The 13,911-nt window shown below is 35.6% G+C and overlaps 2 protein-coding genes across 2 annotated transcripts in view; both read right to left on the bottom strand.

Moving 5' to 3' along the window:
• The window catches only part of LOC142337771 (uncharacterized), a 37,905-nt gene extending 35,400 nt beyond the window's left edge, over positions 1-2,505 (bottom strand). Inside the window, exon 1 of the mRNA XM_075387273.1 lies at positions 1,897-2,505. The gene's annotated coding sequence lies outside the window, so the exon portion shown is untranslated. The remainder of the gene's footprint in view (positions 1-1,896) is intronic.
• Positions 2,506-3,225: 720 nt separating this feature from the next.
• LOC142338526 (sister chromatid cohesion protein DCC1-like) lies at positions 3,226-13,301 on the bottom strand. The gene is made up of 3 exons (XM_075388311.1): positions 12,904-13,301; positions 6,968-7,715; positions 3,226-3,854 (listed from the first exon to the last, which is right to left on the bottom strand). The coding sequence occupies exons 1-3, from the start codon at positions 13,271-13,273 to the stop codon at positions 3,629-3,631; spliced, it is 1,344 nt and encodes a 447-aa protein (XP_075244426.1). The 5' UTR covers positions 13,274-13,301; the 3' UTR covers positions 3,226-3,628.
• Positions 13,302-13,911: the final 610 nt, after the last annotated feature.

Here is a 13,911-nt window from a genome sequence, read left to right as displayed (position 1 = left end):
TTGTGGGGCAAATGCTCTCAAACAACTGACGAGAAATTGGCGGCTCTCAAACAACTGACGAGAAAGTAGTTGCGGCTCAGGGAGCCCCTAGCTTAGAGAGGAGGTTGAGCATGCGGGAGGGGGAGGGTTGCTCGACAAGCGCGGATGGGGGCAAGGTTTCGGGGTGGAATGAGCTGTAAGTGGGGCGGGGGTTAAGAGGGGGGGCTATTAACGGGAGGTGAAGAGGAAGTTAAGTGAGAGGAGAGGGTCAAACTTTAAGAACCACCCTCGACACCATGGAATCATGTATCGTAAACAGCGTCAGTGAATCGCACACTTAGAATCTAGTGATTCATAAGGCTGCAAGAGAACTGAATGCCTTGCAAGCTTTACCTGCTCATCGTTTTTGAGGTCGATAAGTCAAATGTTCAAACGAAAAAAAAACGATCAGATGAGAAGTCGGTAGAATGAAAAATAAACCAATTATAGCCGGATACAAGAGGGGGGATTTGAAGGGGTCATAGCTTAAAATAGTTATGTCCGCAAAAATCCGCCCCCACAAGGGTTCGAACTGGCAATATCCGTGATGTGTCTGCCATCTTAAGCTATTCGGGCTGTAATATCGCTTTTTATTTTAGCAACAAACTTTTTTCGGAATGAGAGCAATTAAAATCACACAATTAAGAAGTCAAGAGCGAAAAAGTCACTTGAAAGCCAATATTATTCCAGAACAAAAAGCGCACAAACGGTCAAGCGAAAATTTTGCATAAAAAGGCACACACGTTTACGATAGTTGCTACGAAGTTAGTTTGAGAGCATGTAATATATCCACTATTTCCCGCTGTTTTTACTGCTGCTAACCTTTAGAATGAGAAGAATATTATCGAGAACGAATTAGACGCACAAGAGACAGAACTTTGTTATTTAGTAACCGAGCCAATTCTTGGCTCGAAAACAGCATCCTTTGTTTAAGTAACCTGAACTTTATTGCTATTTGGCGATCTGATATGATCAAAGGAATATTCAAAAAATTTATTGACTCAAAGGAGTAAATACGGGTTAAGGACTTAGCTTCACATAGTCGACTCACAAGTACTATAGGATATTAAAATTTTCCTAATTTTGCTTTTCTAAATTTCCTCATGTTTTTATTAATAATGTAGTTGTGGGAGAGACCAAGTCGCATGTGATATTTAACAGTCCCCTAGTCGCAGCCGTTTGTGATGTAATCCATCAACACATTGCTGACCTTGACATCCTAAATTGTGTAGACTGATAAGTTAAATTTCTGTCTTAAAACTTTGTCACGTTGATTTGGTTGATTCGTCTTCTAAGAATTTTATTTTAGCTGGGTTTTAGTTGACGTTCAGTAAAGTTATTTTGTTCGATCAATTTGACAATATTTTTTCACTTTTTTAAATCTGGATTCTTAATTACGAGTCATACATCAGCAAGTACTATCCCGCGTTTGAAATTTGAATATCTCATGTGTAGCAGCTACCCAATATGCAATTTCAAGAATTGGCTAAAAATTATTTTTAAAAGTAAATTTTACACAAATGGAAGTGAATGTGGATAAACGGTTAATATGCTATCGCAATTGAGAGTGAATTTGAGCTGCCTCTGAAGGGTATGAGAGTGGCTGAAGTGAGAGGCTGGCCTATACGTTCACAACATCCATTCAACTGTGGTTCTCACAAAATGTCACTACCAACGCATTTAAAAGCCGCATGTTAAAAATAAAATATTCAAGAATGTTAAAGAAATGAAAGTCACAAACGGGGCATTTGACATGCTCCGCCAACAGCCTTGTCTTGCTTCTTCGGCATTTCCCAAACAGCGATATCATCTGTTGACAGTACCATTACATCATCACAAAAGAAACTTCCATCCCTCTTTTCAACGTTTTTGGCTTACCTTTAACGATGACGTTTGCAACAATGGTAAAATAAGTTTAAAAACAAGTCTGCTGATAAGCTTTCGAGTTTGGATTTATGGGGAGCAATATTAGTCTAAGGCAACTCGATATTAGCTGGCAAAATGGGTTATTATAATAATTTATTGAGGTTACAAGGAGAATTAAGTTAGTGTCCTCTTTGTGTTAATTTGTTATTTTTCTTTCGGGCATTGTACCTCGTGAACAATTTCAGTGAGTTAATTTGATAAGACAAGGAAAACTTGTTTACAATTGCAAGTCAAGAAGGAAAGGAAAGGGTTGAAACGAAAAAGGAAAAGCCAGTGAGTCTAAATGTTCCACTTTAGGCAATAAAAGAACGACATACTTTCATATTGTTTCTTGAACAACAAGCAGTTGCCTTATTGTTATTATTATCTGGGCTCAGGCCAGAATAATTGTATTTGTATTATATTGTTATATTGTAAGAAGTTATGGGAATGTTAAGAGTTGAGTTTATTTAGTGGTTTATAGACTTGTTTTGCACCTACATTTGAACAAGTCGAGATAATGGACAAAGAAAAACGCCCGGAGAAATACCTTCACAACTCTACAGTACAACAGGGGTAGAAACAGCCCGTGACTTTCTTCATTTCTTTCTTTCTTTATTCGGGTCCTAGTTGTCTTATCAGTATGGTAGGAACAAATCAATGTTGAACCCTTTCTTTCTTCTACTATTAGCAATAACTTTTCTTCAAGTCAAGTCAAACTCTTTCTTTCGCCCTCTTTATTTTCCTTGTTTTCCTAAAGCTTACCTTCTCAGCTGAAACTATTCCAGTTGTCTCTTTAGCTTTTGTTCATTGTATAATATAAACTCTTCTCTCGTAAACTTCACCAAATTTCAACAATAAACTTGAAGCCGATGTTAAACTATGCACACACAAAATCAAGTTACTCGAGCCTTGATTTCAGGCATCATAAAATATTTCAATTGATTCCCGTTTAAAGTTGATGTTTATATCTTGTTAAAATGTTACGTAAGCATCCTTAAAACCCATAATTGTACAATTCGGTCTGATTGACATTCGGCTAAGAGAGGGCAATTTGAATTGACAGTGGCTAACAATTCTGACATTTTTCGTGTTTCTTTAAGGCAAGGTTCTGTTGGTTTTGTTCATGAAACTTGATTATTGGATCAGCTTTTGTGCTGAACAAGTCTTGAACAGTTAAATTGTTCCGCTTTCACCCACATGTGAAGTAAATCAAACTTAAGTCCCTCCAATTTAAAAGGATTTCTCAAACTTCGTCCAAAATCGGCACAATGAAATATTGCAATTCAAATTGAAAAGTGATTCATTTCAAACAAGTCAATTCTAATGCAAAAACACAATGAAACAATCTTCACTCACAAATATCAATTGAAAATTTCAAACTTGAAAGAACAAAGTTATTCACAGAAAGTCCACTTTAAAATTTCCCATATATCTCCATATTGATTCTTCAACAAACACCACATCAAACGAGAGACTAGCGTATATTGAATCCTTTAAACGAACCATTTAGGTTGCATCCAAATAATTTTCATTCATACATAAAGGCACCACACCAAATCAATCGGACTTTCCTTTTTAACGGCGAGCGAGCTCAAAATCAGCTCCTGACTTTTTCGCTGTCCTGGTCCAAAACAAATTACATTTCTAGGAGCTATTTATGCCGTCCAAATTCTGAAATAAGTTAATTTGGGCGTTGATCTGATTAATATCTCTTCGTAAACACTTTCTGCCCCGTTGCTGAATCATTGGAGCTTTTGGCGAATTTGGTTAATAGACTGGTGACTGCCTGCTGCTTATTTCCTACAGCAGGGAGGAGAAATGGCGTCAGTTCCTTTAAAGTCCACTTGCTATTAGCCCCTTTGGCTGACCACAACTCGGTTAGTCGTTTTTCAGGCAGATCGTCTGGCAGCTCCCATTCTGGGAAGTACCTACAAACAAACAAACATGACAGAACCGCTCATTAGAATAGCTCAGATACAGCTTTACTTGAATGATCTAAGCATCGATAATTAGTCGCCTAAATGTCTCAACATTAAATAATTTTGTCCCATTGAATTGCTAACACATTGAGTTCGTGTGGTAGACGTTCAGTTACCGAGAAGCTTGGTATTGTTCAATTAGGCATCCAAATAAGACATGTTCAACGGCAATGTTATTGCCAAACAACAGATGAAACAAAGTTTTTTTGTAAGACAACATCACAATGAACATTACAAAAGCTATCCAAAAGTCAACATTTAATTTATGCTTCATGCAAGGAAAACTACCATAAAAACGCAACCAGCTTTGTAAACCAGGACTTTTTTCACTCATATCTCCATTTTTGTAGACTGGATTGATTTCAAGAAAAAATGAGATTGAAACTTGACAGATGGCCATTTAAACATAACCGAGTGTCGTCGAGCGAATAACTCCCAAACAACTGGCGGTTGACTGGTCAATTGCAATTAATATCTTGGTCGGCTTCAGTCAAAGGGGCATGCCTTACATCAAGGGCTTCAAATGACAGGTGAGTGGTTGGCTTTGCTAGTAGCCAGCTGCTGCTTAGGGATGCTAGCATTAGGGGGTAGGGTTGTGATGGCTAAACGAGAGGGGAGGGGGTGTAAAATCCCAACGTGGGTGCCACCCTTCACATCATGAAATTCTCTCCACAAAACGGTTTCGGTGAAACGCATACTTACTGACTAGTAAGGCGCAAGACTCACAGAGAGCTTCTCAGTTACTTAACGACCTCCGGGCTTAACCTGTTTATCCCGTTCTCGAGGTCCAAAGTTAAAAGATTCAGACGAAAAATCAGTAAAGCCAAAAATTGCCCAAAAAGGCCAAAGGACTAAACTAATTGTTACAAAATGTCGTTTAAAAACAGTCAATCAAATTTGGCACTTTTGATTCGACTCTACAGTAAAGTGCCGCCAATTGAATACAACTGCTTAAAAATTCGAATGAGAGCGAAGTTCAGATCACGCTCAACTCAAAAAGATAAGGAACTAAAAGGCTATCGAGTTAAAACCGTCAACCAAAATTTTTCTCAAAGACACACGAGTAACAAAAAAATTGCTTAAACTTCGTACAAAAGCAATTAAAAACCATACATCTGAATTCGTAGATATCAAAAATCGACAGCCCAACTGATATTTGTAAGCACTATTCAATGTGACCGTTAAGTAAATCTTGCACAGTGATAGAAAATGGCAAAGTTTATTGACACTGTGAGCATTCAATATTGATTAAAAATAGAATTAGTAAATTGATTTACAAAATAACTTCAAACCATATCTTCAACGCAGTAATTGCAGCTATACGCAGTAATTGCAGCTATACGCAGTAATTGCAGCTATATGAAGAGCTTCTTTCGGTCATAAAATTTGTCATCCAGTTCAGCGATAGGATTAATAAGTCGTTAATGATCAAACCTATTCGGGAAAAAAAACTAGCTCAAATGAAAGAGCAAAATAAGTTAAGCACCAAAAATAAATTAGAATTTTACTGCTTTGAATTCTGAAAGGTAAACGAAAAAATAAAGAGACCAAATAATAGCTGGATATCAGCAGCTATCAAAAGAAAATCCATGAGTTCAATTTGTTTATACTAAATCATATCCTGAATATTTCCAAAATCAATTTTTATTAAATAATTTTAAAACGTGAACAGAGTTGCAAGAGCATCGAAAACACTTAATCTTAACAGAAATTAACTAATGAAAACATCGACCAGTTTATCTGTCTACACAACTGATTAATTTTGAAAAAATCCATTTAGCGAATTGTGCACTGTTGTAAGCCAAGCAGCCAAATATAACCTACTGTTATCGAAATTACTCTAAAACAACTGACGCAATTTGGCGTTGTTAGGAGCCAACTTAAGCGTACGGATGCTAGCCTCCCTGTTGGGTGGCAAAAAATTTTGCCTCGCATGGCATGATTTCTGCCATGATTTAGTAGTGATTCACTAAAACTACAAAAAGACCCGACAAAAGCTCTTTATATAGCTGCACTTGGACTTAATTCCTACAAGTTTTACCACTTTTTCCCGCATTAAGTCTAATCAGTCTAAAGGATTAGAGCAACTTGTTACGACTCGAAGAGTAATGGTGATCTATTTTTCTTAATCAGTTACTTCTAAATTAGAGGATGTGTTTTAGCGGAAGTCAAATGCTGCACATGAAAAGAAGTGTTTAGTCCAATTTGCTGAACAAAAGTCAAAAGCAGAGAGAGAATTTAGAGTAGTCTCCGTTCATGCATTAAAGAGCTTCGTCTGACAGAGAGCAAGAAAAGGTGTAAATAATTTTTGCTGAGCGAGTGAATTTTTTCATAATGGGGAGTTTGTTTGGTTGCAATTAGTTATATTAGTGGTTTAGTTGGTATTTCGGTTAATTAAATTTTAATTTTGAATTGTGTTTTTAAAAAATTGGGGTAATTGTAATCAAATTTTTGCCCATTTAGGTCTTATTTTTTGCCTATTTGTTCTGAATCAAGCTTTTGAAAATAGCTTTGTTGTTAGCTATTCAATCTAGAGCTATTATATAGATATTGTTACAAAGCCTTTAACAGTTCAAGGTTTCATACATTGCAATTTTTACTAAAACAAATTATAAAATTATAGAAATTTCTAATTTTTCGTTGTTTGCCTTTGTTTTATCGTTGTCTAGTGTTTCTCTGACAGGAATTGCGTAGTGCACTGATCGAGCCGAATGATTTATCAAATAACAATCAACAGGTAGCATTTTAAACTTTTTTGCAACAACTTTTTTTTTCTTTTCATCTTTCCTCGGTTTTGTCTGTATGTAGCGTTTTCTCTTTTTTAAATAAAAACGTCTTCTATTATTTAATGCAAATTATTTGTGTTGCGAGATGTTTTGGCAATAGTGGTTTCGGTGGCGCAGCTTGGGAAGCAGTTTTATTAGGTACTTTTCCAGATATCTTTTTTTCCTGTTAACTTTCCTCTGTTATTGTTTCAAAATGGTTAGCCGGAGTCTTCAGGCTATGTTTATATTTCCGGACGATGCACGACAGCTCAATTCATAATTTAAATCTTAACGTACTTAACATAAGTGACGATCTCCCGATTTTTCTGTGGCGCCTCAAGTGTGATCAGGCAGTCATTCACATGCTCATAATTCCATGTGACACCTTCAGGCAGACTCTCACGCACAATTTGCTCAAATTGCTCTGAAGACATCTTGTCAAACTGTGACAGAAGATAATATGCGAATAAACGACAAACACTTTTGTCATTTAATCTGTAGCAATTACTATTGTTGTCACAGCCAGTTCGGGACTCAGATACTTTCTCCGTCTGAGCATCTTCGCTCAAATCCGACGCGGATTCAGATTGGCCAAAAAGTTTACCAAATACAAATTGTAGTACATCTAACGGCTCCAATGTTTGTAAACATTCGATACATTCATCTTTCGGAACTTTGCCCACTTCATAAGACTCTTCCTCGAGTCGTCTTAATATCATCATCGCAACATGTGCAAAATAAGAATCGTCGAGAAGTTTCAACTCCAAACAATCATCGTCAACATGCATCACATTTCTGTCTCTCAGATAGGCTCTCAATTCTTGATCGCTTGCATGGACGGCTTGGCTTAATTCGTGAAATGTATATGAATTAATTTTCGCTTCTGTGAGAGAATTGTCCGACTTCATCTTTACTGCCGAGGGTTTGAGGAGTTGCAACGCCTTGGCTAAACGAGGACGTCCGTCTGTTATCTCATAGTATATCTGAGACGAGCATTCTACTGATGTTGTGATTACGTTAGTCTCTGCTGGAACTCTTGGAGCACCTATAGAAATGTTATTGCTATATAACCTTTATTGTTAACATAAAGTTGTCTTCGTTGCGTTGCAGAACTTGAAGACCAAATAAGACGAGAAAATTGAGAAATTAATCTAACAAAAATAAAACCAACAAAGGGTTTTATTTCTGCCTCCTCTCATAGGAAACCCTACAGCTCCAACTTGTAGCTAATAGAGCAGAGAGGGAAAAATTTTGAAATAGGACAGGCTATTTCACTTCAACAAAAATTCAGTAACTTCAACACCGAAATAATAAAAAACACATTTATAGGATACCAAAAGTTCGAAAATTGTTCCACATTGAGTGTATTTAAGGTCCCTGTTTGGAACGCTTTTTCTTAAATTATAAACGTAAATCACATACTTCGAGAAAAACCAACAAGATAGCTGGCAGATTGCCAGAAAATAGCCGCAATAGCTTTGTAGATCTGCAGTCTAAAAAAAAACAGTAAAAAAGACAGACCAAAAAAATTCGTCTTTTCATTGAAGGCCGATGTTATATTTTGATTAAAAATCTGTATAAGTTTTTGCTGCCTCTATTAGCTGCTCTCAAATAACCTTCATTTAGAGTGACACACATCCATTTGACCTTATCTCTTTGAATTAAAGAAAATAAAAGTAAGCAACTTCAAAGCGAGGAAGTCATTTTTGAGAGTGAGATAAGCCAAGTGTGACCAAAAATTTAATCACGCGAATGAACAAAAAACTCGCTCCACTAAGAGCGAAAAAAGATGTCACACACGCACTTCAGTTGAAATTGCATAACGAATAAAAAAAGCGGATTTGAAGTGATTGTGACGTCATATGGTCTTAACAAAAATCGCGATGACGATATAAAAGAAACATAGCAGGACAAGTCCTGACGTACACTTCAAAGAATTTTCATAGACTAAACAAAAAACTAGACCTAAAACGGACTTTGAGTGAATTGGGAAAACCATTTTTTTTAAATCAGATAAGAAACAGAAGAAAACAGAAAATCAATTTTGTTATTAAATGGCAAGATTATTTATGCAAAATTAATTGATTGGATAGTTGACAATTTTAGCCGTCAACTGAGCATACTAAGCAAAAAATTTATGGTTCTTTTGAAGACAGTGGGTCCTGTAAGCAATGCCACTAAGCAATAAGAATCCATAAATAACAGCATTTGAAGCCAAAACTCAAAATGTTTGAAGAATTAAAGTGTCAAATCCATTGGCTAAGAACAAAAAAAACATAGCAGGACAAGTCCTGACACACAATTCAACGAATTTTCAATCACTAAACAGAAAACTAGACCTAGAACGGACTATAAATGGATTGGGAAAACCATTTAGAAACAAATCCGATCCAAAATAATCGAAAAAGCATTAAAAATCGAAGTGAAATTGCCGCATGTGAACAAAACACCACTAGCAAATTTTTTTGTTCAAACACCGTTTTCTCACTCTACTTTAAATTTAGAGCGAAAAAATTTCACGCCGCATAACCACTCGCTTTTTCGCTCCACTTCCTGTTTCGGCGTGACCAAAATCACTACTCCAAATTGACTTCAAAAATCATGAAAATGTGTGAACAGATCTTTAAAAAAAAGACAGCGCCCCAATACCATTCAAATTCTTTGTTCTTTTAATTGTAAAAAAAAACCAAGAGAAGGCCAATAAAAGACCAAGCTATCGCTGTGCGGCTATTAAACATAATGGCATGAGATTTATAAAAAACGTACCTGAATCCAATTGGCATATATCGAACTTTTTCAGAAACCCTCGTTGTAGGTTTGAAAACAGGCTCCAAAAATTATATGGGATCTACGTCTCAAAGGTGGCGAAAATTTGCCGAAAAACAAACGTTAATGACAACAAATATTGAATTACAAACAGTCGTTATTGAAGTTTCATATCTTCAACATGGTGTCAAAAACCCGCTCCGAATCAATGACGACAAAAATGCAAAATGGTGCACAGAATTTTACTGCGCCAATTGAGAAAATACACATTTGAAAAAAACTATGCCGATCTTGTCGTTTGTTAATATTTTCCTTTTAAAAACAAGTATCTTTTTGTTCCAAAATTACATCTAAAGGGTAATATATTAGAGCCCGTCCTTTTGATCCAGTCAATTAAAAACTGCTACTCATTCTAGAATGAGAAGAGTGGTACCATTAGAAAGCTCATTGAGTGTAGAATTCATATCCAAAAAAATTAGAGCGTTACGTTTACTCTCTCCAAATACCCCTCTCTATATCTTCTCATCTATGAGACAAGCACACCAACAAATAAACAAACAAACAAGCGCACACACACACACAACCACTCACACCACTATCATAGCCAAACTCCACCATTGTAAAATTTTTGCTTTCTTAAACTTTTATTTGATCTCCACTCACAGTTCGTCAATGCTCATCTGTGTCCCTTTCTTTAACAGCAATTTGAGGTACCGGCTCTTTAAGAAATGTTTGCTAAAAATTTTGAACAAAAAACAGTGAAATTTGCAATTTTTTCAAATTATTTTTAGAAACTTTGATGACATTCAAGACTGATAGGTCAATTGAACTGCATTAGATCTGCAGATGTATGAAAAACTTTTTAACGGCAACATAGTTCTTGCTAGGATATCAATGCTCTTTGAGCGAATTTCAACTCATTTTGCAAATTCTTGCACTGTTTGTATTTATTGTCTATGGTTGTGTCCTGTCTGTCAACCAAATTTTCTATTGGCCTCTCATTTGTTAGCTTCGTAGCGTCTGATAAAAAAAATGATTTGATGAAGTTTTCTTCGAAAGATGTGAAAAAAGCTTTAGTGAAAATAGCCATTTTGTACATAAGATACTTTAACCACTTTTTCTCTAACTGTGTTTTGACCTGAATGTCTCAGCAAGGCTTATAAGAAGTTCGTGATATGTGTATATCGCTAATGTAAAATCCACCAACAAAAATCTAGTCAATTTTGAAACATTTTCAAATTCAATTGAAAATTTGTATATTTTTTCAAACATTAGGAGGCTAAAGAAATGTCTCTAAAGATTATAAACGAAATTAGCTTGTAAACGAAAAAAACTTGAAAATAGAAATGCTATGCAATGTTTTGTCTATGTTTGTGTCCGATGTATCGATCGATATTTCGGCTAGCTTATGAATTGATTGTACCATATTGATTGGCAACCATAAAGAAGTTTTGAGGGGACATTGCCAAGAAAATGAGCAAAATTGGAATTTAAAAAATCTTTTCTTCTAATCAAATTTCTTGATTGCAAGGGACAACTAAATACTTTTCAAGCTTCAGATTGATCTCCTTATTTTATATGTCTCAAGCAAGAAGGTTGCTTTAGTTGATTCCCAGTTCTCTTTTCTTGTGTTTACTTTGGCGTTTAATACCGTAACCCCAGACGTACACGCAATTGAACGTTTTTTTTTCAGTTACTATTTCAGATTAGTTTTTGCCTGCTTGGCTCCCAACTGTCAATTGGTCTGCTATTCGCGTCAACATTTTGCAGGTCTTTCAGTCAATTCTTTTAATTTAGTTTTGCACGAGAGAGCACATTTGGCTCTCTGTTTCGCACGAGAGAGCTGTCTTGTTTAAAATTCTAATTTTTTTTTTGCCAAACTGAAATATGAACGTCGCCGCTTCGCAAGGAACTGGAAGTCCAGCAAACCATGTCATTACTTACATGTCATTAGCTGCAAATATAGTTTTCAAATTTTAGCTCAATTAAGGCAAAAACAGTTAACCTTGATAACATGTTAATTTATAGTAATTCAAAGTGACGCTTTTCAATTTATTTAATAAACATGATCCATTTTTCATGCCCTTAAAAGATTCCATGTGAAGGAACTGGAAGTCCAGCAAACCATGTCATTACTTGCAATTCGCATGTGTAAATAATATTTAGTGTCACTTTTAGCTGCAAATATAGTTTTAAAATTTTAGCTCAATTAAAGCAAAAACAGTTAACCTTGATAACATGTTAATTTATTGTAATTCAAAGTGATGCTTTTCAATTTATTTACTAAACATGATCCATTTTTCATGCCCTTAAAAGATTCCATGCGATACAGGGCAAACAATTCATAGACGGCCAGATTAGCCAAAAAACTATCAGTCTTAGATTAAAAACAGAAAATAATTTTAAATACATTAAACCTCAATAGCATCTCGAAAAATACTGAAATATTCTAAGCTTTAAAATTATTTTACAACTGCAGGCCAAATTTGGCGGTGTAAATGACCGAAATTTCACATCTCGACAACTCTACAAAAAGCGAAGAGCCTTCAGACACATGATACTCAGTCTTTAAATGCAAACTTCTTAAGAATTTAAATATAATGAATAATGATCATATAATAAATCGAATAATTACATAAATATAATGATCAGCGAATAATGATAGAAAAACATGAACCAACTAACGTCAGATGAATTGCACTCAAACGGCAAGCAAGGCAATTTAACTTATGTAGGTAGTGTTGCTTATAATTTTTTATAGTTGCAAAAATCCGGAGTTCACAGGTATCAAAACCCGCAACCTACAGGAGAACAGTCTGACAACTTAACCATTGAACTCTATTGCTTTTGCAACTTCAACGCTGAGATCGCTTTTATGTTGGCTTAAAACTTTCTGCTGAATGAAAGCAATTGAGATCGTGACAAAATTCAGAAGTTAAGCGTGAAAAAGTCACTTGAGAGAGATGAAAGTTCTAGAGCAAAAGCAGTAAAACGTTCAGGCAAAAAAAATGCGTAAAAAAGACACAAATGTTTACAATAATTGCCTCAGACGTCTTTCCAGAGCAATTAAAAAAGTGGCATCAGGACACTACTTTGGTCTGATGAAAGTACTGCATTGAATTTAATTTATTAGATAGCCTTGCACTACAGCTGTAAATTTGATAGAGATTTTCAATTCTGTTGAACTTTTGTTGTTAACAATATGAGTTTAACGTTTTGCTCTGAGAAAATGATCTACCAGAAAGCAAATTCAAACGGCTTAATTAAAATCAAATAGGCGAAAATTGCTTAAACTTAAAACCTCGATAACTACGAAAAAAGAACAGAATTCAAAAATTCCTCCAATTACAAATATTCTACACTTGCCGGTCTTTCTTAAGCTACCACTAACAATTTTCTGCGACAAATACCTTAATTCAAGCATTCCGATATTTTTGCAAACATTTTTCGAGAGAAATTCGATTTACCTGAAGTTGGTACTTTCACATCAGATACAAACAGCAGTGTATTTGACGTTTCCCCGCTTCGAAGAGTGAAAGAACTGTCTTTGGAGAAAATAGAGCAATGTTCGTTTTCTGACCCCTTGATGGTAAAACACTCTCCATTTGATAGCAGCATTTGGGTTTGCTGTTCAGTAAGTTGAAATATTTTAATATCTTCATCAAAATTTTCATCGCTTTCTTCTGAAGCTACATTGTTGTTTGTTTTGTCCGGTTTAAGGTTTTGCTGAACAGGACAAATAACTGAATATACAATAGGATTTGTGTTTTGTAATTTTGCGTTTTGTAGTTCCAATTCAATGTCGCTTCTATCACGAAAAGCGTTCAACGAAGTCATGGTGTCTATAAGAATAGAGGTGCTAATATGGAAATTCAATTGACACGTCTACGAAAACAGGTTTCCTTTTTCGATCGACCTCTTAACAAACTACCGAGCAAAACTACCGAGCTCATTAATTGCGGTCAGGCTAAATAGTTAATATCAACTCGCGCCACCTGTGGCTGCTATTTCTATTTTCCATCAGAATTTCTCCACCCACGCGCAATAATGATATCTTGGAAAGTGCTATGAGAGAACTCGAGTAGTTGTTCCCTGTCTTCGTAGATAAATACTTGAGACGGTTAAAGACACTGAAAGACCATTTGTGCCTTTGACGGAGGTAAGTGAGAACCAACCCCACCCCATCTCCCAAATGTAATACTCTCCTCTATAAATCATCCCCCTCAACCACTTTTGTTATGCTAAGCAGTGCATAAATGGAGGGTGCTCCAAACCAAAAAATGGCTCTCAAACATTAGTAACTAACAAAAATTCCACCAAAAATTTTTTCACATTAGACATATTAACATACATTTGATACAACTTTTACAAATATTTACGTTATGTACATAAATTGGACTTTAAATGGTGGATAATCAGCTCTTCAACAGTATGAAACTGATAGAGGCTGATAATCATACTTATAGATAGTTCCA

The sequence above is a fragment of the Convolutriloba macropyga genome, chromosome 4 (genome assembly GCF_964194025.1).
Source record: "Convolutriloba macropyga chromosome 4, txConMacr16.3, whole genome shotgun sequence".
Lineage (NCBI taxonomy): Eukaryota > Metazoa > Xenacoelomorpha > Acoela > Convolutidae > Convolutriloba > Convolutriloba macropyga.
This window is presented reverse-complemented; position numbering and strand designations above follow the sequence as displayed.

Bases quoted from the DNA above. Each gene is read 5' to 3' on its own strand.
- LOC142338526 (XM_075388311.1), bottom strand. From the start codon at position 13,273: ATGACTTCGTTGAACGCTTTTCGTGATAGAAGCGACATTGAATTGGAA. The intron at 7,716-12,903 runs GTAAATCGAATT...ACATTTCTATAG, and splicing joins TGTGAAAGTACCAACTTCAG to GTGCTCCAAGAGTTCCAGCA. The intron at 3,855-6,967 runs GTACGTTAAGAT...GTTTGTTTGTAG, and splicing joins GAGATCGTCACTTATGTTAA to GTACTTCCCAGAATGGGAGC.